The sequence below is a fragment of the Mus caroli genome, unplaced genomic scaffold, assembly GCF_978045245.1.
Source record: "Mus caroli unplaced genomic scaffold, Mus_caroli_1 scaffold_2, whole genome shotgun sequence".
NCBI classification, from domain to species: domain Eukaryota; kingdom Metazoa; phylum Chordata; class Mammalia; order Rodentia; family Muridae; genus Mus; species Mus caroli.
This window is the reverse complement of record NW_028227257.1, coordinates 76556563-76584377: the sequence shown is the minus strand read 5'-3', so window position 1 is coordinate 76584377 and position 27815 is coordinate 76556563. Positions and strand designations below refer to the sequence as shown.

The following is a 27815-nucleotide window of genomic DNA, read 5'->3' as shown; positions in this document are numbered from 1 at the left end:
CTCCTTCACTCATGGGCCAGTCTAGGAAATCTGGTGGGCTCCTCTCCTGTGCCTCAGATCTCACCACTTCTACTCTTTCTTCTTGTGGACACCCTTACTCAGCCTCCCACCCTCTTCTGTCTGGACCCAGGTCTTAGATGGCTTCAGGAATCTTTCTGTCCCCTCCCACCCACCTCCAATTTAGCTGGCCATTCATTGATCCTCATCATGGCCCCCAGCAACTTAAATCACTTCATCCCTCAGTATCCACAACACTTCCTGCCTACGTCTTCTCCATGGCACTCACTAACATCTAGCAGAAGATTTATCTGTCTTCTCAGAATAAGAATGGTGAGTGGCGAGCATACTCTCAAGGCTGAAGCATTGGACATGAAGGGGAAAGGCTGCATGGCAGGTGAAATAGCCTGGTGTGCTGGTTAGTCTTTTCTCAACTTGACACAAGCTACAGTCATCTGAGAAGAAGGAACCTTAATTGAGAAAAAAAATGTCCCCAACAGATTGGCCTGTAGAAATGTCTGTGGGGCATTTTCTTGACTAGTGATTGATGTGGGAGGGCTAGATATCCTTCTCAGTTACTTGCTGCCTTATTAACTCTAGATATCCCCAGTAGAAAACCCCAGCAATCTTGTTTCTACCCTAAAGATGGAGCTATTGGTGCACACAGCCACACATGGCTTTTTAAGTGGTTGTTGAGGAATTGAACTCAGAACTCCATTCTCTTAGCCACTGAGCCATCTCCCCTGGACCTGGACCTGGGATTTCAGAAGAGGAAAAGAAATTATCTGGACACAGTAGGGGACACAAGGATGAGGTTGCCTTGACAACCTGCTATGCTGTGCTCACCAGTTGTCCCTGTTCAAATCTCCAGCCTTAAGCTCAGCTGTCAACCTCACCTCATGATGCCGGGAAAGAACAGAACCAATCAGAGTGTATCCTCGGGCTTCAGCTACCAAATGTGCCTGGTGCTGTTTTCTTTCTCTTTATACTAAAAAGCCCATGTGGTATCTCTCCACATGTGCTCTAGGTCCAACCTCCTCGCAAGTTTCCTCCTCTTCTTCCCTGTTACCACCTACTCTCTCTTACAGCATCCCCACAGATGCTCAACCAATGTCTCAGTGCACCCACCACTGTGCTATTCCTATCCCCTTTGTCAGTACTGTCCCCCACGATCCTCTTCTTACTAACCTTTCCAGAGCCACCACTAGAAGGCTACCAGAATCTCCACCTGACCAAACTCTGTCAGTCTTTATCTCATCACACAGCCTCTTGAGAATCTAAGCAAGCACAGCAGCTCGCTCCTTCCTGTGAGAGTTGCAGGTGAGCTTCCTTCCTGGAGCTGAAGTGCCAGGTAGCTGAGAGTTTCCCAGTGGAGGTGTTGGGAACTGAACTTGGGTCCTCTGCAAGAGCAGTAAGTGCTCTTAATCTCTGGGCTATCACCAGCACCCCCTCTTTCTGTGTGGGTTTGGTTCTTTGTGATATTATACACCCCAATCCCACCTCTCTCCCCTCCCCTCATACCCACCCTCCACCCTTGCAACGTCCACCCCAACAGAAAAAAAATATCTTGTCGTGGAGCTGTAGTGTGTCAGTGTGTCCCACAGTAAACACTTTTTTTTTTTTTTTTTTTGCATGCGAATGTTCATTGCAATGACTCGTTGGTCTGGTACAAGGCCTCTGGTTTCTGCTACCCTATCGATACTGGAACCTCACTGGGACCCCTCTGAGATATCCTGCTGTTGCCCCATGTCATGGATATACTGTAGTTTTGGATCTGCAGGACCCCTCATGCATTCCAGCAGTTCATCAGTAGGGTAGATGTTGGTCGGGGTGGGCCAGTTCAAATCCCTGGATCCGAGCCTGAGAGGAATCTGAGCTGGTCAGCCTGTGGCTCTCCTGCTCCCATACCCTCAGGGCTGGCTCTCCTGCAACCCCCACCACCAGGGCCAGCTCTTCCCTGCTGCCCAGGCAAGGACCAGGGCCTGCTCTCCCAAGTGTTGCAGTGACGAGGGTCATAGTCACCTCTCCTGCTCTTAGACAGCTCTCCAGGGCCAGCTTTCCCACTTGCTGTAGATAGCAAGAGGCAAGGGTGAAGAAGGCATCTCTCCCTCACCCACTCTGCCATGTGGCAGACTTGTTACAGGGCTGGCTCCCTCCAGCCACTAAGATCAGCTCCACTGTGCTGCCCCAGTGATATGCAGGGCCTGCTCTCCCAAGTGCTGCAGCAGGTGAGGGGTAGGGTCAACACTCCTGCTCTCATGCCCCCAGGGCCACCTCTCCCAGGATGTGCATGTGAGAGATGGGGCTAGTTCTGCACAGCCCTCAGACAGCAATGTGTCCCTGGGCTGCAGCCCAGACCAGGAACATCTGCCTGGCCTTTGGTGGTAACAGACCCATACTGTTACAGGACCACAGGCCCAGATGTGGCCCCTGGTGGCAAAACAGGCTATGACCCCACCATGGTCCCAGGTGGCATCACCAGCTAATCACATCAGGCTGTTCCTCACTACCCTCCAGTCTCCAGTTCTGCCTCTCTTCATTGTGCCCAAATCCTTCTGTTTCTCTTCTCTTCCATTTCTCCATCATTTACTTGCTCCTCTTAGTGGCTTCTGGGGTCTCTGAGTGTCTGGGGTCGTCTCAGGAGTAATTTCAGGAGTGCAATGCCCCACATGTGCATTATGGCACCAGTCAGGACAGGGCAGGGCAAGGGCATCTTTGGCATGGTCTGCCACCAATGGGCCTGCACTGTGCAGGACTGGTGGTCATCTCAGGCTCAGGCTAGCTCAATGTTCAGTCCCCATGGCACTGGTTTGGTGGTTGTCTCAGGCTCACTACTTGCCCTGTGTGAGGGTCATCTGTCTTGGGCTCACACCTGCCTGGGGCTGGCGGTCCCAGGCAAGGTTCTTCTAGTCTCCAGCTCTCCCTGAGAACCCATCGTGCCTGCATGGGACAGGACTGTTGGTCATCTCAGACTCACTTCTTTCAGGGAATGTTAGGCTGCCAATCATTCAGATGTCCACAGGTCAGAATGCTGATATAACCTCTCTCTTCTCTGAAGCACATATGACACAGGAGCCTTGCATGCCATGTTACCTGCAGTGCCCTTGGGGACAGGCTCACTTGCCCTACTGTCCCCGGCACATCCTGCCAGCCCCTTGCCATCCCCCAGGGTCTCTCTGCTGACTCTTTCTCTTCCACACACGGACATCCCAGAAAGTTTCATGGTCTCCACCCTTGTCCATTTTGCTCTTCCATTCATTTTCACCCTCTCCCTTAGCTCTGTGTGCCGATGTCCTCCAGTTCTTTCTCTTGACTTCTGTGTGGTCCTCTTGCAGACATTTCAAACTTAACATATCACTTCCATCTCCCTGATTTCTGTCCCAGTCATGAAATCCACGCTCTCTTCATCTCAACAAATGAAACCACAACCACCGCTTGAGCCAATACCTACAAGTCTGCCTTGAGTTCCTCAAATCTCTTCCTCATCCCGCCATAAAAATCTGAACCCATCATTTTCATTCCTTAAAACACTCTGAATCCATCCAGTTCCCCATGCTTAGCATCGCCACCTCTCTCCTTTACTTGTGATTTGTTCTTCAGAGCAAGGATGGGTTGGGGTGGGGGGAGGAAGTATGAACACCAAGGATAGAACTTTGGGGAACCTTCATAGAGAAGACAACATATCACAGGAAGTGGTGACCAGAAACCGACAAGAACTGAACAGGGAAAGAGAAGAAAGAAAGGGAAGAAGCTCTCAGTTGAAAGTGTCATTTCACAAACAAGATCGCAGAGAATGGCCACCATCATTCCTGAGCACAGGTGTGCCTGTGAGGATGTACCAGCCAAGCATGGTATGCCTGCCATACAGTCATCCCTCCTCCTAGAAAGGAGGAGGGAGAGGAGGAGGAGAGGAGAGGAGAGGCATGAGTCAGGTGTGAACCAACCTGATGCTCTTGGAAGAGTGAACACTTGAACACTATCTTGAAGAGCCATGGGGACTGACTTTCCATACTCTTTCTATGCATGGCACATTGCCAAATACTAAAGCGCCACACAGCCTCCCACTTTCAAGCCTTAACCTCTCTCTGTCCCACCTTGGTTATAGCTTTAGCTGGGTCCCCAATGCAAAGGACACCACAGAATCTCCTCATAGATCTTGTTTTCTCCTATCTCCCCGATCTGCAACAGAACTGTCCAATTAACTTCCCTTAGTAATGGGACCCTCTCATGGAACCACTCTCTTGCTTAGGTATCTTCTAGAGCTCCCCACAGTCTGTTATTTGCCATGGGTCTTCCATTTGACACGCCTTTCCACTTCCATCAAATCTTCCACCTGCTTTTGTTTGTTTGTTTGCTTGTTTTCCCTGGGCCATTTAAACTACTTGTATTCCGGGCACACCTGGAACATCTGCCCTGCATTTTTATTCACGAAATTTTTTGAATGCATACCCATCCCTCCCTTTAGTGCCTTAAAGTATGACATAACTAGGAATACAGGTCTGGAGTCTGAAATATTCAGATTGGTGTCTTGGCCATGTGCTGGTTCTGTGCTGGGTAAGCAGGTTACTCTTTTTCTGGGCCTGTTTCCCCTCCTGTAGTTTGGGGCTGAATAAATAGAGCCCTGGTAGGACAGAAGGTAAATGAACAGAGTGAGCACTATAATGGCTGCCACAGAGCGGGTACTGGCTTTTATACCCTTCTTCTGTCCCTGGTTGCCCCTTCAAAGCAAAGTCTCCCCCTGCAGGTCTCACTGCTGGCTCTATGCATCCACAGCTCTGTCCCTCAGAGCCAGGAATCAAGTGTCACCCACTTCTGATGTCCTCCAGTACCAAGCATAATTCAAAGAGAACTGAATATTCACTGAATCAAATTACCTATAACTCCCCCAGCATATAAATATGATCTCAGCTGCAGTTATTTTTTTTGTAGCTAGATTATACTGGATTTGAAGAGGAAGAAGAGACAGCACTTGGGGACAAAGTAATATTATTATCTACCATCATTTAGATATTGCAAGCCATATCCCTTTCCTAGAGCCTATGGCTTTAACAGGAAATATAGCCAATTATTTTCAAACCTCACAGAACCAAACTGTGTTCCGCTGTAAGGCCATTCATATGGTCTTAGATGCACAGAAAATATTTAATGCCATTAAATTAGTGAATACAGAGACTCCTTACGGTCAGCTTGTAGAAGGACAACGTGATGCAGGGTCAGGGCCATCCTCTGGGAGTCGATGGTGCTCAGAATCTTGGCTGCTGCAGTCCCCAGCAGTGGCTTCCCGTTGTACAGCGTGTAGTACGTCAGCTCTGCTGGGTCCTTTGGTCCTGGCACTCGCTGCATCTTTACCATCTTTTAGAGAAAGAAAGGCAGGGTGTTTCCAGAACATCTTGGACTGGCCCTGCAGGCCCCTGACCATCAGAAGGCTCAGCTTCATCCAGGCACTGAGGCCTGCTGTTCCCGAGTGGACCCACTGTGACAGGTTAGACATTAGGCATGTGATCCTTCCTACAGCCACAGTTCCAGGAAGCTTGTTATCCCAGGGACAGGAGACTGGGAGAAAAGGGGGGGGGTGTTGAAAAACAGCAACATCTGGAAAGCAGCTTGAGGCTGGGAGAGTGATATCTCCCCGTCTCCACTGAGCTCTGGTCTCATTTGAAAATCAGCCTTTATGTTAACTTAGGACAAGCTAGGCTATCCCCAAACAAGGTGCCTAATTTCAAAAATCTTCAATTGCCTGACAGGGGAAGAGAAGACCTATCTGTTACAGTAGAGGTGACCTCTGAGAGGAGCAGTCCTTGGAGATTCAAGTACTTTATTTTCTTTCTAAAACATCTCTGTAGAGGGGTTTTTAAATTTAAATTTCAAAGATAAAAAAATTCAGATGAAAAAACATCAAACAATGAAAAAATTAAAACAAAGTATAGTCCTTCCTCTGACACCGAAGAACTGTTATCATCTTGGAGATTGTGTTCCTAATCTTTGGATTTTCTACCCAAGCCTTTTCTTTATTATCTTCTAAGATCATGACATCATACCTCACTTTTAAATGTGCTTCTTTTAAATGTACACACATGAGACATGTTGCATGTGTGGTCAGAGGACAACGGCAGGAACAGGTTCTCTACTTCTATCATGTGGGCCCCTGGATTTGAACCCCAGTCCACAGGCTTGGTAGCAGGTGTCTTTATCTGCTGAGCCATCACCGAGGCCTGAGGCTCATCATATTTTCTTGCTCCTTTAAATGGCCCAACATATGTCAAAAGCAGAAGTATTTCTTTCCATATGGCATTTATCTATCTGCCTCATAAAATGGCCTAACAAGCTCTTTATTGTTAGACATTCGGAGTGTCGCTTTTAACTTTTGGAGTTACAAACTGATAATAATAAATGCAAAAGCATAGATTTTGATATGGACACAGCACACTGCTGTATGTATACAAGCATGTAAACATGGGACATTTAGGGTTCCAACTTTTTAGAATTAGTAACTGATCAACATTATATTATAGTATTTTCAGGACATTTTAGATGTTGAGATTCACAGGATATAAAAGATTTTACAAAAGTGGTTTTAGTAATTTCATTAACAACCATCACCACAACACCATCCCTGAAATCCCTGAAAAATCAAAAAGTCTTCAGGAGTAAACGGAATAAATGGTGGACGAATTACAGAAAGTCACATAGTAGAATATAATGAACAGACCACTCCAGTCCATATCAATGTGGATTACAAATTGCAGAATAAATATTTGGAACAGGAAAAGCAACATGGCATATGTTTAAGGCTCTACACGTGGGGGGAGGGTAAAATCTATATAGAAAATACAGTACTGATTTAATACAAAATTCAGAATCATACTTAACTTGGGTAGGAAGAAAGGGAATGTAATTTTAAAAAGTTAATGTCATGCATGTAGTGTGTGTGTGTGTGTGGTATGTATCTGTATGTGTGTATTGTGGTATGTGCATATGTGTCTGTGTCTGTATATATGTGTGTGATGTGTATATGTGTGTGTGTCTGTCTGTCTGTTTGTCTCTATGTGGTGTATGCATGTATGTGTTTGTGTGTGTCTGTGTTTATAATGGTGTGTGTATGTGTGCATGTGTGTGTCTGTATGTATTTATATGGTGTGTGTCTGTGTGTACATATGTGTATGTGTGTATATTTATGTGGTGTGTGTATGTATGTCTCTGTCTCTATATATGGATGTGGTGTGTGCATGTGTGTGTGTGCATGCTCTAGCTTTAGGAGTCTTCCTCCATGACTTTCCACCTTTAAATTATTTTTGAGACAGGAATTTACACTGAACCTGGAGCTCATAAATTCAGCTTGGCTAGCTGGCTCGTGAACCACAGGATCCTCCTGCTAACTTCACTCATTTCCAACTTGATAAGGATTTCTTACCAAGATTTACCCAGGCATGATGTCAGAGGCAACCTAAAGCTTCTATTGAGAGAGATTTGCAGGGGAAAAAAAAGAAACCCCACTTACTTCACTCTGACTTTCTGGAGATCTACAGTCAAGTGCCCTGAGCAATGAGAAAATACAGAGATGGCAATCTCTGAGACACGCAGAACTGTTATGGTTACGAGCAGCACTGGGCTGGTAAGATGGCCCTTTCTCTCCCTTGGACTGATGGAAATTCCACTTTACAGCCCTGTGGTCAATGGTGGCTGGCTTTCTGTCCTTAGGAAAAGCATGAGTTGTAGGGCTTACAGAGAACAGACCTACCAGGGCGAAAGCACAACCTGGCATGGGAAATGAACCATCATTTTTCCTAGGGACGGGCTGTCATGGTGCAGACTTTCAGAACCAAACTGACATCCAATGGGGCAGCGAGCACAACAGGCTGTTGCTCACAAGGAGACATGAGTGCCTACCAGGGTTGTGATACAGCTCATGCAGGGAGAGAAGATGCATGACTTTCAGAAAGTCATGGGGATGTGCTCTGCAGACAGCGTGTGCTAATGTCTGCAATTTCCACATAGACAGCACGGCACTGTGCATCTGTGAGGGACATGGAGAGAGTTCGTAGGCCAGCAGAAGGCCACACTACCAGGTGTGACACCAAGACCAACAGAGCCTTTTCAAACACATTAGCATAACATGCTAGAGATGGATTCTCAATGGTGAAGTGTAAATTAATCATATTCAAGCTGTCAAATATGTCAAAAATGTGCCTCTGGGCACATGGAATTGTTTAGTCCCAGGAAACACCCCCCACCCACAGTCATTAAAAAAAACCCAATGCACACACCTACCTGCACAGTGTAGCTTCCCAAGGTGGTAGCACGTTTAAACCGCCGGCCCTGTTGCTGGGACATCATGAACAGCTGAGCCAGGCGCTGCTCCATGACCCGGGCAAAGCTCTGGTTGTGCAGGCCCACCAGTGAGTTGTCCACACCCTGGAGCACTGAGGATGCAGAAGGCAGAGAGGCTGCTTAGAGCACAGACTCCATGCTAACTAAATAACCACACCACCTCCTGCCCCACACGGCCAAGAAGGGCTACTATGCACTGGGGCTTGGCCAACCTTACTTACTTCTTCTCCACAACCTGACCTCACTTCTCCTCCAAGGCAGATCCTGAGGAATCCTTGCCCATGTGTTACATATGTTGGAAAAGTTAGTGACCTGCCCAAGGCAGCTAGTAAGTAGCAGAGTCAAGGTACAAACCCAAGCTGGAATAACTCCTAAGCTTGTGCCTTTCTTCTGTGAGCTGTGGTGTCTAGAACACCTACTGCATCAAACCCAACATTTCAAAAATGCTACACACTGCAAAGAGTCCACAGGAGACACAGCAGAGCTGCAGGCTTAGGGTCTGGGTTGGTTCTCACTTGCAAACCCTGACTCGGGGCTTATTTCTCTTTGTCAACAGCTTTGTGGAGAATTTGTAGAGCCATCCTGGAACTTGAGCACGTATATTTGGGCAAACTCTGCTGTTCAGTAACTTTATTAGCCTATTAGGAAGGATCCTTCTGTTGCTATCCTTAAACCTGCCCAGAGCCCCTAATGTCTTCTTCCAATCAAGAAGAGAACAACCTAATGGAAGAAGTGTGCTGTTTCTCACTTCTTATCAATCAAGGGGCCTTTGGCAAGCCACTGAGACATAGCTCTCTGTAGAAGGGCAAGGAAGGGTACCTCAGAGGAAGTCCATGGCATTTAATGGGATCTTTTTTATCTTTTTTTTTTTTTTTTTTTTTTTTGGTTTTTTGAGACAGGGTTTCTCTGTGTAGCCCTGGCTGTCCTGGCACTCACTTTGTAGACCAGGCTGGCCTCGAACTCAGAAATCCACCTGCCTCTGCCTCCCAAGTACTGGGATTAAAGGCGTGCGCCACCATGCCCGGCTATTTAATGGGATCTTAAGGTCAAAAGGAAGAGGATGCATAAGGCAGTCAGTCCATGGAAGGTGCATAGGATCCTTTTCTGGCCCTTCCCTTTCCTTGGCCGTATCTCAGAAGCTATGACTTGGACTATCTGGGGACAAGAGAGATGATGACAGTGGAATTGCAAGCCATTGCCAGTGCATGGATGAGAGTTTTAATGAGCTCTAAGGCCTCTTTAGATATTTCCACAATGAAGAGTGCATGTTTTCATCTACACACAGAGTCCAATCCTTGTTCTCCATCTCTTGGGAAGCATCTGCACCTTGAATATGCAAGTAGTGCCTTCACACATAGTTGCACCCTAAATTTTAAGTGTTCAAATTGATTCTCTCTCTCTCTCTCTCTCTCTCTCTCTCTCTCTCTCTCTCTCTCTAAAACTCACAAGAACTTGGGAATGGGATGGAAGAGTCTTCATTTAATGAGTTGGTTCTAACATAGTCCAGAGCAGTATCATGAATACCACCCATCCACCAAGATACAAAACCAGCCCCTCCTAATGAGCATGTTGTCTATAGCCGCTAATCTGGAAGGGTGTTGCATTCAGCAGGCACCAATGCTTGAATCCACACAGGGCCAGAACTAAGCCATCAAAAATGACGTTCATATTCGGATCAAGAGAGAAATAAAACCCATAGCTGGGCCTCTGAAATCATTTCTTTGAAGCTATAAATGCTAAATGACCCCCCGGGAGTTATAAAGCATGGCTCTAGGGCCCTGGTGAGAGACGCTGGCTTGTCTCTAACTATAGCCAAAACCCTGAAAACAGAGATGAATGCTGCTGTGTTGCTCTCGCTGTCAGAGACTGAGGGTTCCCAGGGTTTCCTACCCCAGACCGGAGAGGTTCAAAAACACCTCATCTGGTTAATTTACTGGCCAAACCATTGAAATATGGTTTCTAATTTGGTCTCCTTGGACCAGTGAACAAAAGGAAGGGTGTGTATGTCACAGATTGCTTTTTGGGGATCTCAGTCATGATTCAAAGGCAGACCCCAAGTCAAGGCAGTAGTCAAAATCTTCCAGGAGGTGGGGACGCCCCAATCATTAGTGGTTGTTTATATTATGGCCATTCTCTATGCCACTGAACTGTAAGTTTAAGATGCTTAAAAGGGGGCATTTTACCCCATATATATTTTCAGAGCATTTCTTTTTTAAAAAATGCCCCTAGAAGAGTATGGGAGAGCCTGGGACTCACTCCCAGGAGTGCAGTGGTTAGTGCCTAATGGCTTGTGTGTGTCACTGCAGCTCTCCAGAAATCACATGGTTTCTTCTCTATGTCAGCTGGGTGGAGCTGGGGGTCAGAAGCAGGGTATGAATCCGAGTCATGGCTCCCCTTCCTGAGACAATCCACATAGTTCAGTAAATAATGCCTTTAACAGTGGTGCTCTAGGACACTTGTTAGGACACCGCAATGAGGGAGCTACTGCTGTCACATCCCCCCAACCCCCTCTCTTTGCTAGGTACATTCTTGACAAAGGAAGAATGGCCTGCAAGAAATGGTCCTGTGTCCCTGCATGTGGTTCCCCTACCTTTCTCCAAGGACCTCAGCACACTCTTCTTGATCTGTTTGCCTGCCTGGAAAGCAATGGAGGTGTGTGTACGCACATACCTCCTTCACAGTGACACAGTAGCTCAGAGCCCTCAACACGTCAGCCAGGGCCCTCTTGCCACTCACTCTTAGTCACTACAGATCCAGACAAAAAGAGGCACTGCAAGTCCCTGGCTGTGTTCAGAGGACCTAGATCCAAACGTAAAAGACTGTGACCCTTCCCTTCTCATTTATTTGTAATCACACTGGCTCTAAGATCACCGTCAGGCATGGGTCAGCCTCCTGCACTTTAGCTAAACTGTTTCATGTGGGGTTGAATCCCACACATTCAAACTCCAAGAACCTCCATGCTTGGCTAATGTCCTCTCATCCTACTGGAGAGTGTGAAAAACCTTGGGGGCCCCAGGGGACGGGCACTAGGACACACAGTAAGAAGACAAGAAGAAAGTCACTCATTACTGGATCTAGGACATTTTGTGAGTGAAACAAAAGCAGAAGTATAAACCTGAGATGGTCTCTTACATCTATTAGTGACCAGTATCCTGTGGGCTTGTCAATTACCTAGGCTGGCTGGCCAGTGAACCCCAGGGATCCGTCTACCTCTGCTTCTTTTTTGATGTGGTTTCTGGGGAATCTAACCCAGGCCCTCATGCCTGCATTACCAGCACCTAACCAACTGAGCTATCTCTCCAGGCCCTAGTCACTAATAACTGAGTATCTCTATCTTGCTTCATTTCTATAAAACCAATTGCAGGATCTGCCGATGGTAGGACAGCCAAGCAAATGACCTCATCGCTAGCTCCCTGTCACAAGCCCTTCCTTTCCTTTTGTTTTGTTTTGTTTTTCGAGACAGAGTTTCTCTGTGTAGGCCTGGCTGTCCTGGAACTCACTTTGTAGACCAGGCTGGCCTCAAACTCAGAAATCCGCCTGCCTCTGCCTCCCGAGTGCTGCTGGGATTAAAGGCATGCGCCACCACCACCCGGCTGAAGCCCTTCCTTTCGTGATTGAGCAGATTGGCAGAGCTGCCCAAGAATTTGTAAAGTGGTCCTGGTTCCAGTGGAAGGCAAAAGGGTCATGCTCAAACAGTTCCAGTTCCTTACAAGTACTAACTGATTGATGCCACCACCAGAGAGACGGCGGCAACTCTGTTTTGATCACCAACCGCGATGCCAACAACAGCAGGGAGGAAGGAGGTTACATGAGTGTGAAGGGTTAAGTTGCAGGGGAACCCAGAAGCAAGACTGAATGTGGCTTCCTCTTAAGGTATTGCCACTAAAATGAAGATAGGCAAGGCGTGGGGAGATGTGGAGGGGTGTCATCAGTGGCTGTCGAGGGCAGCCTGGGTTTAAGGATGGATTATGATCACTGAATGTAATCTGTAAAGCTCAGAGAAGGGCGAATGCCTGTGAAGGGAAAGGCACTATTGCTTGAGGAGGACACGTGATCCTGTATGGTTATGTAACCCACTGGCTCATGTGTTGCTTGGTTAGTGTCCCCTCGCCCCCGCGCCGACCCCCCTTCTCTCTCAGGCTTGCGTCCTGGCAGGGTGGTTTCTAATCTGTTAAAAATGTGCCTCGTTAGTTTGCCTTCTTGGCAGTTAAATTGATCTCTGTGTACTGAAGACCTTGCAGTGGGATACCTAGGTGATCTGTCCTTTAGAAGGGAGCCTAGGCAGGCATCATCTAGCAGGGTGGGAACTGCTTGGGTGGAATTTTAGGCAACAGTCCACGTGCCACTTGTGAGGGACAGCAGTGAAGGATGATGGATGAGAGAGCGGCGTTTGGGGTGGCCTCTCTCCCAGACACATTCTCATGCCTTGAAGGATCGTCCTGCCTCCTCATGATGGGCTGGACTATGTTCCCCAAATGCATGTGTGTGAGTCCTAGCCTCCAGTGTATCAGAGGGTAACAGTGTTTGGAGAGAGGGTCTTTAAAGGGGTAATGAAATTAAAATCAGGTCATGAGTATGGGCCCTAATCCAGTGTGTCTGGTGTCCTTATAAGGAAAGGAAATCAGGACACAGGCAGGCTCAGAGGGAAGAACAGGTGGGGACAAACGGGGAAGGTGACCAACTTCAAGCCAAGGAGATGGGAGGAAGGCACAACCATACAGGCGCCTTGGTCTCAGACTCTCAGAACATGAGAATGTAACTTTCAGCTGTCTACATGCTGGTCACTTAGCTCCTACGCACATCTGTCTTCTCCATTTGCCTCAATAATGTTGTTCCTAGTTTTAGAGCCACTGTGTGGCTTTTGAAAAACGCAAACAGAATGCCTTTGCTGTTCCTTAAGGTTCAGCTGAGAAATGTCAAGGGAAAAGGAAAATGTCACCAGAACGCTCTGACTAGTGTACTAGACCTCGTCATCGGGCATGTGGGGCGGGCCGAGTCCCCCAAGAAGGAGCAGTGCACATGTGGCCATCCTCTGGTTTTGATTTGGCTCACACAGGGCAGTACAGAAAGGCTGTACTGCCACCTGTTCAGACAGCCACTCACACAGATGTGCCCCAGATGTCACTCATTGATGCTGCTGTGTATGAAAGGCTGAGGAGGGACCATTGAGCTAATGGCTTTGAATTGCTTATCAGTAATTATCTTCAGGGTCCTTTCCTTGCTTCCCCATTCTCTTCCAGCCCTAAAGAAGGAATCCCTTGACTTATAAGGCTGGACCAAAGATGTAGATCCCGTCACCAAATGGCACCATTTTAGACAAAGCTGTGATGCTATGAAGAAGGAATTATAAAGTTAAGAGGTTACCTGTGATGACCCAGTAGTCTCTGGTTGTTTCTGATGTGTCGAGGTTGGGATATTCCAGTGCTAAAATAAATTTAAAATCACATCAAATTTCTTTGATAGGTTTTATGAGTAAAACTTATGAAGGGAGACAGAAGTGACAGGCTGGCAGGTAGCTAGGTCCTACACTGTCATTTCTGAGAACGCTGAGGCACACAGGTCAAACTATCTCATTGTGTGAAAAAGAGACTCAGAAAAGGGACAGCTTGTCCAGGAAGCTCAGATTCTCGAGTTTGTCTCTTTGGAATTTCCCTTCCAACCTTCTTAAATGGAGCAGTCTTACTATCAGCCCCCACAGGTGCAGCCTGTCACAGCAGGGCTGTAGGGATCATCTAGCACTAGGAAGATCACAAGGAATGGCTTTCTCTACATTTGGTGCCCCAGCGTTGGGAGGAGAGGTTATCCTCTTGTTTTACCAGCATGGTGACTATGAGAATTCACACAGGTAAAGGACACTGTATAGTGCCTGGCATATAGCCTGTGCTCAATAAACCCTTTGGATTTGTGTGTACATGTGTGCATGTGTGCACACGTACATGTATGTGTGTATGTGTGTGCATGTGTGCACACACGTATGTGTACTCCAGAGGATGATGACGAGTGTCTTCCTCAATTGCTCTCTGCCTTATTTTCTGAGACAAGAGTCCTCACTAATCTTGAGCTAGTTGAGTTGACTGAGCCTGACTATCCAGTGAGCTCCCAGGGCTAGGTCCTCTTGTGCCCAGCACTTGTGTTACAGCTGTGAGCATCTCACTAGACAATTTATTTTTAATGTTGGTACTGAGATCAAACTCCAATTCTCAGGCTTATATAGCAAGCACTTTACCAACTGAGTCATTTCCCCAACTCCTGCTGCTCAGTTCAACTTAGCTGTGATTATTATCAGAATACCAAGCTGGCAAAAGAAACCCCTGCACCTGCTGCCCCATCACATCCTGCCATCTGTTACGATGTTGTTTGTTTGTTTGTTTGTTTGTTTTTCACCACAGGGTTTCTCTGTGTGGTCCTAGCTGTTCTGGAACGTACTCTATGGACCAGACTGGCCTGGAACTCAGAGATCTGCCTGTCTTTACTGGGATTAAAGGTGTGTGCCACCACTGCCTGGCTGACATAATCTTTTTATAAAGTCCACAGTCATCTTTGATGCCTAAAAATTAATAAGATCTTTCCAGTAAACACACATTTTAAAACTTCCCAGTAGCTGCTAGGTGACAAATACATCTTCTACATGCACACATACACACACGCATACACATACGTATACACACATAACATACAGGCACACACATACAGACACACACATACACACATGCACACACAAACACATAACATACAGACACACACGCACACACATACATACATACACATATAGGCACATACACACATATACATACATACACACACAGACACACATACAGATATGCACATACACACATACAGACACACACACATAAAGATACACACATACAGACACACATACAGATACACACATACACATACAGACACATACACCCACATACACACACATATACACATACACACACATACACACACATATAGACATATACACCCACATACAGACACACACACATACACCCCCCATACACACATAAAGACACACACAGAATCTCATTTATTTATTGTATCAAAACAACTACAGAAAGAAACTATGAAATACTTTTGCTAATAGGTATATTTTAAAAGGAAATCTTTGCCAGTGACCTTTTGAAATGTAATGATTAAATTTAGGGTACAGACCATCACTTCCTTTGGCTATCAGAAAGTGTCTAGTGACAAACATGGGCTGCACTATCTTCAGAGTCTATGTTGACCGTGCAGTAATGAGGATTATGTAACAAGCATTCAAGAGAGCCAAGGCCTCAGACTATGGGATCTTCAAGTGAAGTCACGACTCCATTACAAAGTCTGAAGCCAGCTGGACCTGAAGGTCTAGGAACATTTGTGGAGGAGAGAGAAAACCATGGCAACCTGGAAGGCAGTGCTCAGAGCACAGGTCCTAACGCAGCCCTATTAGCTGTGGGAGAGTGGATAGCCTGTGAAAACTTGCACTGGGAGGGGGCCTTAATTTTCTCTTCTAGTTTTACACCTCCTGATAGACTTATTGTAAGCATCAAACATTGGCTTTCTTCAGTGTGCAATGAACTTTTTATCAATTCAACTCCCATTTGTTGTATTCTCAGTTGCTCAAGATAATGCAATGTAGCCCAACAGAGGCTCTTCTATTTTGTGGAGAAAGATCCCCAAGGGAAACTACAGGGCCCTTCTGCATGAGGCTCTGGTGCACATACTCACGTTCAGCGATGGTGAGTGGAGGGTAGGTGAGGTAGAATCCTACCAGCTCAGCTGAGAGCTGGCTAAGGAGGCTGCTGGCCACGGTGCCATTGAGGAACGAGCTCTGATTGCCCACAGCATACACCAGTGTGACAGCTTGGGAGGCATTGGACGTGCTCACGATCTGAATGACACAGGAGCAAAGGGGAAGGAGACAGGCCAAATAAGGTGAGGGTCTGTGTCATGGAGGCCGAGGAAGGGACGTTTCAACAGGAGTCGTGGGTTGCGATGGAAGGGCAGTGGGGAGACAGCAAGGAGGAAAAAAGAATAGCAAGTCATTGTTTACAGATTGCAGGAGCAAGCCAGGCACTGGGCTATGGGCACCTCATTTCCATCTTGATCTAACCCTGGGAAGAGCATCCATTTCTGACCGCCTTTCACAAATGAGGAAGCCAGGGCCTAGAGTTACAGGGATTTGCCTAAGGTCATTAGGCTTATCCATAACTAGTGGCTTTAATAGGTTTGGCCCATGAGTAGTGGCACTATTAGGAGGTGTGGCTTTGTTGGAATAGGTGTGGCCTTGTTAAAGGAAGTGTGTCACTGTGCGGGTGGGCTTGCGATCTCCTGTGCTGAAGCTCCACCCAGTATGCAATTACACTCCCTTTCTGACTGCCTTTGGATCAAGATGTAGAACTCTTGGCTCCTCCAGCACCAAGTCTGCCGGCACACTGCCAAGCTTCCCACCATGGCGATAATAGACTGAACCTCTGAAACTGTTAAGCTAGCCCCAATTAAATGTTTTCTTTTATAAGAGTAGCCTTGGAAACAGTGTCTCTTCATAATAAAACCCAAACTAAGACAGAAACAGTCAGGATTTGAACCCAAGTAGTCTTGATTTTCAGCTTTTAACTACTTGTGTGTCTTCTCTAGGGGCTAAACTGTCTCAAATGGCTGGAATTCTGGAAGTATAAAGTTGAGCATACAGATATCAATGAAGAGCCCAACTGTCAAATATTCTGGGATCTTTCACATCAAAAGGAATGTGCACCTGGTGTTTTGAGCAGGGTGACTGAATACAGGCATAACAGGAATTCAGAAATACAAGATAAATCCTTTATAGAGCAGTTGCTTTGTTTTGTGAACCATTGATTGGTGTGGATTATGAGGAGAAATGTTCCATAAGATAGCATGGGTTTCTTCTCAGGCTCATCTTATTTCATTTTTGTAGTTGCTGGGGGCGGGAATGAGGTTTTCTGGGTCAATGTATGGATAAAAATATCTCAAACATTTGAAAAACATGAGCAGGAGAAAAACCGCTGCTCGGCAGGGAGCTTTTGCTGGTTTGTGTGCAGTGTGTGTCCTTTCTCTCCAGAGCTCCTTGCCACTGCCCTATATGTCACAGAGGGCATCCTGTAGGCCAGCCCTCAAGGACTACACAATGGTTTCTTTGTCCAATGGTGTTAGCTAAATGGGGCTGAGTGGACATGGGAGAGAACAAGGGAGGTCAGAGCATAGATACTAGGCCACCCTCCCTGTGGGCACTAGGGCCCAGGTATAACCTGGGTACCATACTGTCCCTGCCTGCACATTCGGCTGAGGCGTGTTACAGAATTCTCAAGGTCCCTTTGAGTACTGTCTTGCCCACCTGGCTTATTGAGACATCATCTCTGAAGCTTTGCTTAGTCCTGACATTGGGAAAGCTGCTCAGAGCAGCTTCTCCACTTTGCTGTCTACTGTCCCCATATGACCACAGGAGGCAGTTGTCTCTCAATTCTCCAACCAAGAGCCATAGTCCCTTGATTAAGGACAACCCAGCTCTTATTCTCCTCCCAGAAAGTAGTTCTGGAATGTGTTTCGGCCACAGGTATTCAGACCTCTGTACCCAAGTGCTTAGAAGAAGAGTTCTTTCTGACAATTCAAAAGAGCTCACTAGGGACTAGAGAGATTGCTCAGTGGTTAGGAGCTAAAGGCACTTGCTGCTCATTCAGAGGACCCGAGTTTGGTCCTCAGCACCCAGATCAGGTGGCTCACAACCACCTGTGACTCTTGTCTCAGGGAATTCAGTGCCCTCTTCTGGGTTCCTTGGGCACCCACATGAACATACACACAAACACGTACACACATACACACACCACATAAATAATTAATAAAAATAAATCTTAGTAAGACCTTTTAATCTTTATCTCTATTGTGAATATTTTATGAATACTTGTCACCTTTCAATAGCACTAAACCTCCCCAGACTACCAAGGAACCCATAAAGCTGGTAATATGTAAACATGTATATGTGCATAAATATGTATATGTGCATATATGAAATTATCTACATAATAATACACATATTCTATATTTAATCAGATAAGTTATACCTTTTTGTTGTTATATATGTCTATATATATCACAGGATTTAATATTTTAATCATTTTAAGCACATACTTCATCGGCATTAAGTAGATTTGCATTTTTTGCAAATGATCAGCAGCACCCATTTTCAGAACTTTCTCGCTGCCCCCAACTGTTACCCATTGAACAACCCCCAGCTTCTCTGTCCTTTTATTCCTAGGTTGCTCTTGTAACTAAGATCACTGATTATTCTACAACTCTGGGTATCTATCTGACAGATAAGTAATTATTCTATAGTTTCCCTTCTGTGACTGGCTTACTTCACTTAGCACAACGACTTCAACGCCACCAAGCTGCAGTAGGCACCAGAATGGCCTTCCTATTTGAAGGTTTAACAACACTCTGCCATATGACTACATGTAGACTACATTTGTTTTCATCCATTGATAGGCCCGTGGTTTGCTTTTGGCCATCCTGACCATGGTACACCTATTTTAGTTCCTAGTTCCTGTTTTTGATTCATTTTGATATGCAGACGAACACCGAGTTGCTGGGTAATGTTGTAACTGTATGTTTACATTGCTAAGCAACCATTGTCCTGTTTTCCACAGTGGCTGTCTATCTCACATCCCTCTAGCTGTACACAAGGTTCCTAACTGCTCCAGGCCTTCACAACTCATACTCTTTTCTAGGGTTGTGCTTTGCTTTCGAGAATGATCATCCTAATAAATGTAAGATGGTGCCTCATGATTACTTAAGTGTTGGGTCAAAGCCTTTTTATTGCCCCATCCCCCACCTCCCCTCATGGTGACATAGTTCAAACCCAGGGCATTATGCACACTGGGCAAATACAGCACTGATCTCAGGCCTCTGTTCCCATTCACTTTCTTTTAATGGATGCATGGCAAGAGTTCTTTCTGTGTCTTTGAGTTCTAGTTCTAGATATGAGCCACTTAGCAGACAGATGATTCAGAATCCTGTGGCATCTCTCATTCTGTTATGAGTGTTTTTTGATGGGTGAATTCTTGCTTTTGAGGGAGTCCAATGTGTTTGTTTCTCCCGGTTCTATGACTTCTCTGGTGGCGTCCAGCACACACAGGCCTGTGAGCTCTTTCCTCTATGCTCTGATCCCTTTGGCTTTAGTGCTTACATGCATGTCTTTGATCCACTTTGAGAGATTTTGGTCGATGAAGTAGGTATATCTTCATCTTCCTTCTTTTGTAATGTGGATATCAACTACTATAAAGATTACCGTTTTCCCTATAGCCCAGCCTTGGTAAAAATTATTTCACCCTATACAAGTAGGTTTTTTTTTTTTTTCTGGCCTCTATCTATACCATTGATCTCTATGTTTGACATAGAGTTGAAGCACACTGTTTTGGTTATATTCACTTTTTAAAAATAAACTTTTGAAACAAGAAACTGTGACACACAATTCATTCTTGTCAAGATTGCTTTTGTTGTTCAAGGTCTTTTGGGGCTCTATTTGAATTTCAGGATAGATTTCTTGATTTTTATCTTTAAAACTATCATTAGGAGTTTTAAAATTTTTTCTTAAAAGGTGTGTGTATGTGTGTATGTGTGTGTGTGTGTGTGTGTGTGTGTGTGTAGCAGTATATACAGGTGCCCACAGAGGCCAGAACGGTGCATCAGAACCCCTGGAGCAGGAGTTCCAGATGGCTGTGAGCTGCCTGATGTGGGTACTGGGAACTGAACTTAGGTCTTCTGTAAGAGCAGCAATCACTCTCTCTCTCTCTCCCTGCCCCTCCATTCTTGGTTTTCTGAGACAGGACTACGTACTCTGACTGGTCTTGAACTTGCTATGCAAGCAACACTCTCCTTGAATTTACAGCAATCCTGTCTCTGACTCTAGAATGGGATTTTGGTAGGTATCAGATTCAATACACAATTCCCATTGGGGAATATTGAGCTCTTTATAGCTTAAGATCTTTCAAGCAATAAACACAGCTCCATTCCCATGCCTTCGTATCTTCTGTAGTAAACTTGGTCACACCTTTCTATGAAACTTCTCACCTTATCTCTTCACTCTCTCATTCTGATTCATTAGCTCATTAGATCACAGTTCATTGCCACCATCTTTCTCCTTCTACGACAATAGCACCATGGTCCCTAGGAAGTTACCTCCCTTCTCCATTTTGTCCATGGGCTTTGGGTACAGCTGCACCTTCTCATTTTTCACAAGTGGGCATCTGTGCCAGACCATGTTGACCAGGATATCTCATCTCCTTGGCCACAGTTACCAATCCAGAAGTGGGCACAGTTGGCCAATGAGAGCCAGTCCCACTGGTGGGACTGCACAGCAATGACACCAATAAACAAATGAACAAAAAATAAAAAATTTAAAGGCTCTTGTGTTTCATAAGACCATCAGCAATAAGAATAAGACAAATCTGGAAGCACCAAGGATCACTGAGCCCAGGTAAGAGGTGTGCAGGGGTTGGAGAGACAGCTTGGTAGTGAAGAGCACTTGCCAGTCTTCCAGATAACCTGGGTTCGTTTCCCAAGCACCCACATGGCATCTTTCAGCCACCTGTACCCAAGTTGTACAAGATCAGAGACCATTGTCTCGTCTCCATGGGCACTGTATGGATGTGATACACAGACATACATACAGTAGACAAAGTATACATGCAGTAAAATAGAAACAAATAAATCTTAAAAGGAGAAGGAGGAAGAAGAGGAGGGTCTGGAGGAAGTCAAGCCAAAAGATGAACAGAGAACATTGAAGACAATGTTGATGCAGCTGGATCCAGTTGTGTCTCCAGCAGATAAGCTGTGACCTTCTCAGTGGAGGGAGGCCAGTACAGCCTCTTTGTGCTTATGTCTCATAAGCTTGGATTCTGTTACAACCTTCATGGAGTCAATTGTAAGCTAGCTCCTAATGCTATGGGCTCTTTTAAAAGTCACTTTTCCAATGACTCTGATATTTACACCCTTTTATTCCACAAGGTATTCAAAGTACCATATAAATGATATTTAATATAATGAAATGTAAAAGTGTTATTACAAAAACATCAATTTGGAAGTCACAGTATCATGATCCCAGGAAGACAGTGAATGTGAAGTTATCTGTGATGGTATAGGGACCAAGAAAGAGGTGTTAAATCCAGCGACATTACTTCACAATGGCCAAGGCCAGTTGTGAAATGGAATTGATAAAATAATTCATTCCATTAATCCTGAAGGCTCCCAACATGTTGGACAGCATCTTAAATCTAGTTAGGTGCAATGGTCAAGTCACCTATTCTAGTCTTTTCTAAGGAAGCTTTGCTCCTTACATTTCATCCAATGACACATAACCGGCTCAAAACAGGCTGAAGGCCAATGGCAACTTATTTATTTTGGTGTCTGAACTCCCAGCATCTAATAAACAGCATGCACTCAAGAAATCTCTTAAAGTATATTCTGCCCTAATAACAACCTAGGTTCCCATACCTGCCAAGACCATAGATCTAACCCTGAAGAAAAAGATTTCCCATAAGAGCTGAGTCACACTGCTTACATGAATCTTAAATCTGTGACACACTGTTAGATCTTAGACTAATAAGAGCCAAGTCATAATGAGATCCTAGCCGATCCACTTTGCCTGAGCACAGAAAAGGAAAGCTGCTCCTGCAAATTAGATTATGTGCTTGCCACATGTATTGGCTTTGCTGATAATTCACTTATGCTAAATGTCAGATTCAAAAGCCCCTGGTCTAATTGCAAAGGCTTTAGAGTTCAGTAGTCAAAACAGACACAGAATAGTAGCATTAATTAGAGAAGTTGGGGGCTGGATGAATATTATTAAGAAGTGTCTGTCCTTACTGAGCTCTTACACACACACACACACACACACACACACACACACACACACACACACACACAGAGTTTGTGCTCACATCTTTGCTTCATCCTTTCCCAGCCATGTGACCTGGGAGTGTCATAATCCTTTGCTCAGTTCTCACCTGAACAAAATGGAGATGACATCTCAGAGGATGTCTGATCATTACACAGAAGAATATTTGTAAAACACTGAGCTGAGAGTGAGCCCACACTATAAAAGGCGTGGGTGTCTTTCATGGGTATTTGTGTTTGCCTGTGGTGATCATTATTTTTGTGTTGAAATTTGGAACTAGCCCAATGAAAATCACACAACAGTTAATCACAGAAAATCACAATGGAATTGGTGATTTAAAAATCAATCCACAGGCCCCAAGATGACTCAGCAGATGAAGGGGCCTGCCACCAAGCATGGCAGCCTGAGCTTGGTTGCTGGAACCCACATGCTGGAAGGAGAGAACTCATTCTCTGTCCCCTGAACTCCACCTTTGCACCATAGCATGTGCTTCCCCAAACACACATGCACACACACACACACACACACATTGATCCATCTTATAAGGATGGATCTTAATTAGAAAGACTGGAGGAAGTATTACATATAAAAACCAAATACTCATCCCTGAACTGTGGTCAGTTCATAGTGACGTGGGATGCTATCTGTCATAGCCAGATCTCAGCCACCCTCGCCAATGCCACGACTATCTCTATCACCTGCCCAAAGCACACACTTACATTTGCATGTGACAGTTTAGATGGGGGGACCCATATCATTTCTGGCCAATATATGCACTATGGCTGTCTGCATTTGCAGCCTGATGCCCCTGCTCCCTACCTGAACTGTCAGGTTGCTCCTGGTGCTGAGGACCTTCCTCTCTGCATCCTGGAATGCCTTCTGCAGCCTCTGCTCCATTGTCTGGGCAAACCTGCAGGACTGGATGTTGTCCGACTGGCTTACAAACTGCAGCACTGAAGAAGAACCATGGGTCAGCACATGCCAATGCTCTGTCTTAGTTCTTCAAATTTAATAGCAGCCAATATACAAAACAGCATGATTTTTAGGTTACAGAAATTAGCAAGTAAACAGGAAGACCAGACAAGCTTTAACTATACTTTGAAAATGCCTCTTAAAATGATTTATTGCAGAGGAGAATTAAAAGCATGGTTGAACCCAAGGCTCTCCCCAACACAAAGGATATCATGACTTTATCCCATGAGACTCTGCAGACATCTGCTCAAAGATGATGGTGTCATCTATTTCTGTGGATGGTGACCATCAATTGTCCTTCATCACTAAGCTGACAGTTCCCATTGCAGAGGATTCTCCACTCTTGTGGTCTACAAACTTTGCAAGTCAGAAATCACAAGGGGAATTGAGAGAAAGATGTCAAAGCCTTTGTTGGGAGACCCCTTCAATAACAACCAGACCTTACTATATAGATTTCACAGGCAGTCAAGTCTTAGTAGTGGCCACTGATAGGACATGGGGAGACATGGTGTTCTGTGCTGTGATCCACAAGCATGTGGACTGGGAAGAAAAGCCTCTATGGGGAACGTATCTAAGAAAGCCAGGATTACAGCCATTGGGCAGGAGGCTTGGACCTCTGATGAACAGTGAAGTTTGAAGGTATAAGGACTACAGACTGGAGAAGCCGTCAGCAATGGGGCTTTTAAACAGAGGTCTTCTTGTCTGGTCCTGGAATGACGGGACCTTTTCCTTTGGGTGACTTGCCTGTCTTCAGCTGGAAGGCACCTGCAGGCTGGGGCTTCCACGGGGAGGCAAGCACCGCCACAGACTGCAAGTTGGGAGTGTGCTGCTTCAGGTCGGCAGTGACATTGCTGACTCCATACACGCCCAGCACGTCCATCACCACAGCAGGCAAATACACCAGTCTCCCTTTGGTAGCATAATAGCCAACTGTGACATTATGAGAATATTCCAGAATGTCCACCTACAAAACAAATGGACACCCCGCCCCCGAGAACTCATTGTTTATTTTCACAGTATTTTAGGTTCTTTGCTACGTTCTCAGAGCCACAGCTGAGACTTAGGCAGACTAGACATTCCCATTGAACAAATATCCTAACGACCCCATGAGGTTCACGTGTGAGTTCCAAAGTATCACAACTCAAGAAGATAAAACGCATGTGGGGGACTGTGCATTCATTCCGACGCTGATTTATATGTGAAGATTGTTTTCCATCACCTCTGATTGGTCAATAATGTGACGAGATAGCTGGGCAGGAGAGTAAATTAGGACAGGACTTGTCAGGGGGGAGAGAGAGAGAAAGAGAGAGGGGGTGCGAGGGAGGGCAGGGGAGGGAGGAAGAGTGATGAAGGAAGGGAAGGAGGAAGGGGTGGAGACTATGTGGATGGACCAAGAGGATTTGCCATGAGTGGACCAGAGTGAGCCAGGGCAAGACTCAGATGCAGGTAAAGGGCCCCATGGCTAAGAAGTAGGCAATTAAAAAAAACCAAACAAACCAAAAACCAGGTCTCTGCATCATTTATTTGGGAGCTAAAATGAACTAGAGTGGGCATAGAAATGCTCTGCAGTTGTTTGGGATCAAAGTGGGCAGAGACCCGCACCCCCATAAACTCACACCAGACCCAGATGAGATAAAGCTGAACCTGGTTTTGGATTCCTTAAGTGTTTTGAATATGATCCTATGAGCACTATCATCCAAGTCAGAGAGGGGACTGCAGGCAGAAGGGATGACTAAGGGACAGAGTGCTGGTTGGAAAATGTTACATCTCCCCACTCCTGGGAGTCAGAAGGCAGAGATGATAGGTGAGGTAGGTGCTTTCTGGGGATGGGCCACAAAACAACTCCAGTGGAGTCCTCCCCTTGTAGCAGAGAGGAGGCCTTCAGACTTGGCTCCATCCCTGGCTTAGCTAGTGGTTCAAGGCCTAGGTGGGGATGAATCAGAGGGCTCTCTCACAGGCGAATCTTACTGAACACTGATGGTCTGAGCCCTCTCTCTCCCAGTGGATAGTCGTATTTACAGTTTTAAACGTGGGTTTTGGTTTTTTTAAATAAATTAAATATGATGTTTATCATAAAATTAGAGTTTTGTAAACAGAATGACAGTTGCCTCAGGTATTATCCATCACCACCTGCAAGGTATATCTTCTTTCAATCATCTTTACCCAGGAAGACATATTTTGTGTATATGTATTTATATACATGTAAAGAAATATACATGCATATTCATACAAATGTATGTACGCAGAGTAGATGCTGCTTTGTAATCTCTTCATTTCTATACTCAAGGGGGTTGCATTTGTGTCTGTGCATGCCTGTGGGCGTTTGTGTGTGCATGCATGTAGAGTTTGTATGGCTCGTGTGTATGCATGTGTATATGCCTGTGTGTGTGTGTGTGTGTGTGTGTGTGTGTGTGTGTGTGTGTGTGAGTGTGTGTATGGGTGTTTGTACATGTGTGTGTCCATGGCTGGAACCTAGGGCTCTGTGCACAGTAGACAAAAAGCTCTACCCATCTAAGTGGATCCCCAGCCTCCCTTCTGTTATTCATGGTTATAAAACCCAGATCCCATACAGTCTACCATCTAAACCATGCTTTACACTAATACACAGGTCATGACTATGCCCAGCACCACCTCTGTCTCTCATGGACTTCATGCTGTGAAACCGTATTCTTATGTGAAGCTATTTTAACCTTTGCATGCTCCCCTGATCCCTGCAGCTGCATCAGTGTCCTGTAGGACTGGGGAGACAGGCTAGGGGAAAACCATTTCTCGAACACGCACAAGGTCCCAGGTCACAAATATTTTTCAAAGAAGCCAAGAAAACTGCTTTTGCTACATGGGTGGTGCAATATGGTCCTTCCAACGTATGTTCTCCACTGGCTCTTTTCTTAAAATGACTACCCAGGGAGCTTCAAGATGGCACAGGAACATGGCCCCAAAGAACAACAACCCGCCCAGTGAGCAAGCTGGGAACTTTCCAGCCCTTTTAATTACTTCAAAGCACAAGCCTTGGTCCATAGACTATTTGCTTTTAATATACTTCTAACCCTTGCATGTCTTTAAAACATGAACAAAAACATCAACCAGTAACTGAACAGAGGGGATGCCAAGGCCTGCCTCCTGGCCTTGTGCAGGCAGCAGCAGCAGCAGCAGCTCACTGGAACTTAGCAGGCTATTTTAGCCACTACCATTTACTAATGGCAAATGATCCTGATTTACTAATTAATTGTTGTGTATTAATTGCATTGTGCTACCATAAAATTATCAAAAGAAATGTGCTAAGTTTGCAAAGTGCACCAAGTATGTTTAAGGACTCGTGGCTGTTGCAGTGGTCTGTAATTGTGTGCAGAAAAGCCAAAGCTACAGGGGTCATTGGAAAATGGCTGCGGGTCAGTGGAGACCATAGCAGGCAGATGAAGGGAAGCAGTTACATGGTTAACTTTTGAATTAAAAATGTTGATGTCCCCAGCGCAGGGATCACACAGTGAAGAGTGCTTTCCCCTCCTTCTCGCCCTTCCTTCTTCCTCTCAATTTCTTTTTTTAGAATCATAAAAGAGAGACTGACAATGACCAATAGAGGATGTGCCAAAACCTCATCCCTGGTCCTCTGTGTGACGGGTGGGGTGGGACCCCTATCCTGAGTGCAGCTGTCACCCAGACCATCGAAAGAGGAAGCCAGATGATATGTTTAAGTGGAACAAAAGGGAGCTTGCTGACTGCCAGTTGCATTTACTTGGGATGAACCCAAAAGACTGAAAAACAATGCCTCCGTTACTTAGCTGTGCCATTAAAACCAGCCAGCAGTTATTAGGCAGTACTTGGCATGAAAGTGTTTGGAGAGAAAAATGTTTACTTCCCTGTCTGCTGCTGGCACACCAAACAAAGTGGAACCCTTCTTACAGATCTGAGCAATTTGGGCTTTTGTTGTTGTTAGTAGTACAAATGGTTTCAGGGTTGAACTTTTGAGACAGAGTCTTAGTCTGTAGCCCAAGGTAGCCACAAACTTGGATCCATTCCCCCTGTCTCAGCCTCTCATGTTCTGTGATTATAAACATGCAAATGTCTCCCAGGCTTTATTATACCTGCTACATGTCTAGACGTAAACAGTATTTATTCAGACAATAAAGAGAAAACAAAAGGAAAACAGTGATGGGCACCTTCTAGAGGATAATAAATATTCCTCAAACGATGTAACAGTGGGACATTGTTTTCACGTATCAGAGCAATATAAGGTAATTAGTCTCAGGTTTTCATCTTGAGACGACCTTCTCCAGCCACAAGATGTTAGCTACCAGCCAAAATGACAAAAAGATTCCACTTTTGGCAAGTGTGGGTGTGGCATCTACCAAGGAGGAAGACATCTACTTCCACTCTGGACCCAAGAGCTGCTTGAACAGAACTGCATTTAGAAAGCAAGGCACTTACGTGAGCGGAGACATCGTTCTGGTGGAAAGCCTTCCGCAATGCCTGCGTGAGCCCTTTGGTTACCCCAAGCTTCAAGGACTCGCTGCTCTGTATTCTCCTCTGAGTTAGGAAGAAAACTGTGGGGTGAAACAGAAGCAAGAATGAACCGCATAATAAACAAGCAGCCCCCCAGCCTCTATGTCCGTCAAATCCAGAGCAC

General features: G+C 45.5%; 1 protein-coding gene and 1 pseudogene across 6 annotated transcripts in view; both read right to left on the bottom strand.

The window, feature by feature from the left end:
- The window catches only part of Kiaa1549l (KIAA1549 like), a 295926-nt gene that overhangs the window by 88931 nt on the left and 179180 nt on the right, over positions 1-27815 (bottom strand). For all 6 annotated transcript variants that reach the window (XM_085834607.1, XM_029474421.2, XM_085834608.1 and 3 more), the window contains 7 exons: positions 27617-27732; positions 23936-24155; positions 23039-23172; positions 16039-16201; positions 13690-13749; positions 8266-8417; positions 5178-5349 (listed from right to left, as the gene is read on the bottom strand). In XM_085834607.1, coding sequence (XP_085690733.1) covers positions 5178-5349; positions 8266-8417; positions 13690-13749; positions 16039-16201; positions 23039-23172; positions 23936-24155; positions 27617-27732 — 1017 coding nt within the window. The remainder of the gene's footprint in view (positions 1-5177; positions 5350-8265; positions 8418-13689; positions 13750-16038; positions 16202-23038; positions 23173-23935; positions 24156-27616; positions 27733-27815) is intronic.
- LOC115030526 (small nucleolar RNA SNORA17) lies at positions 2986-3097 on the bottom strand (annotated as a pseudogene).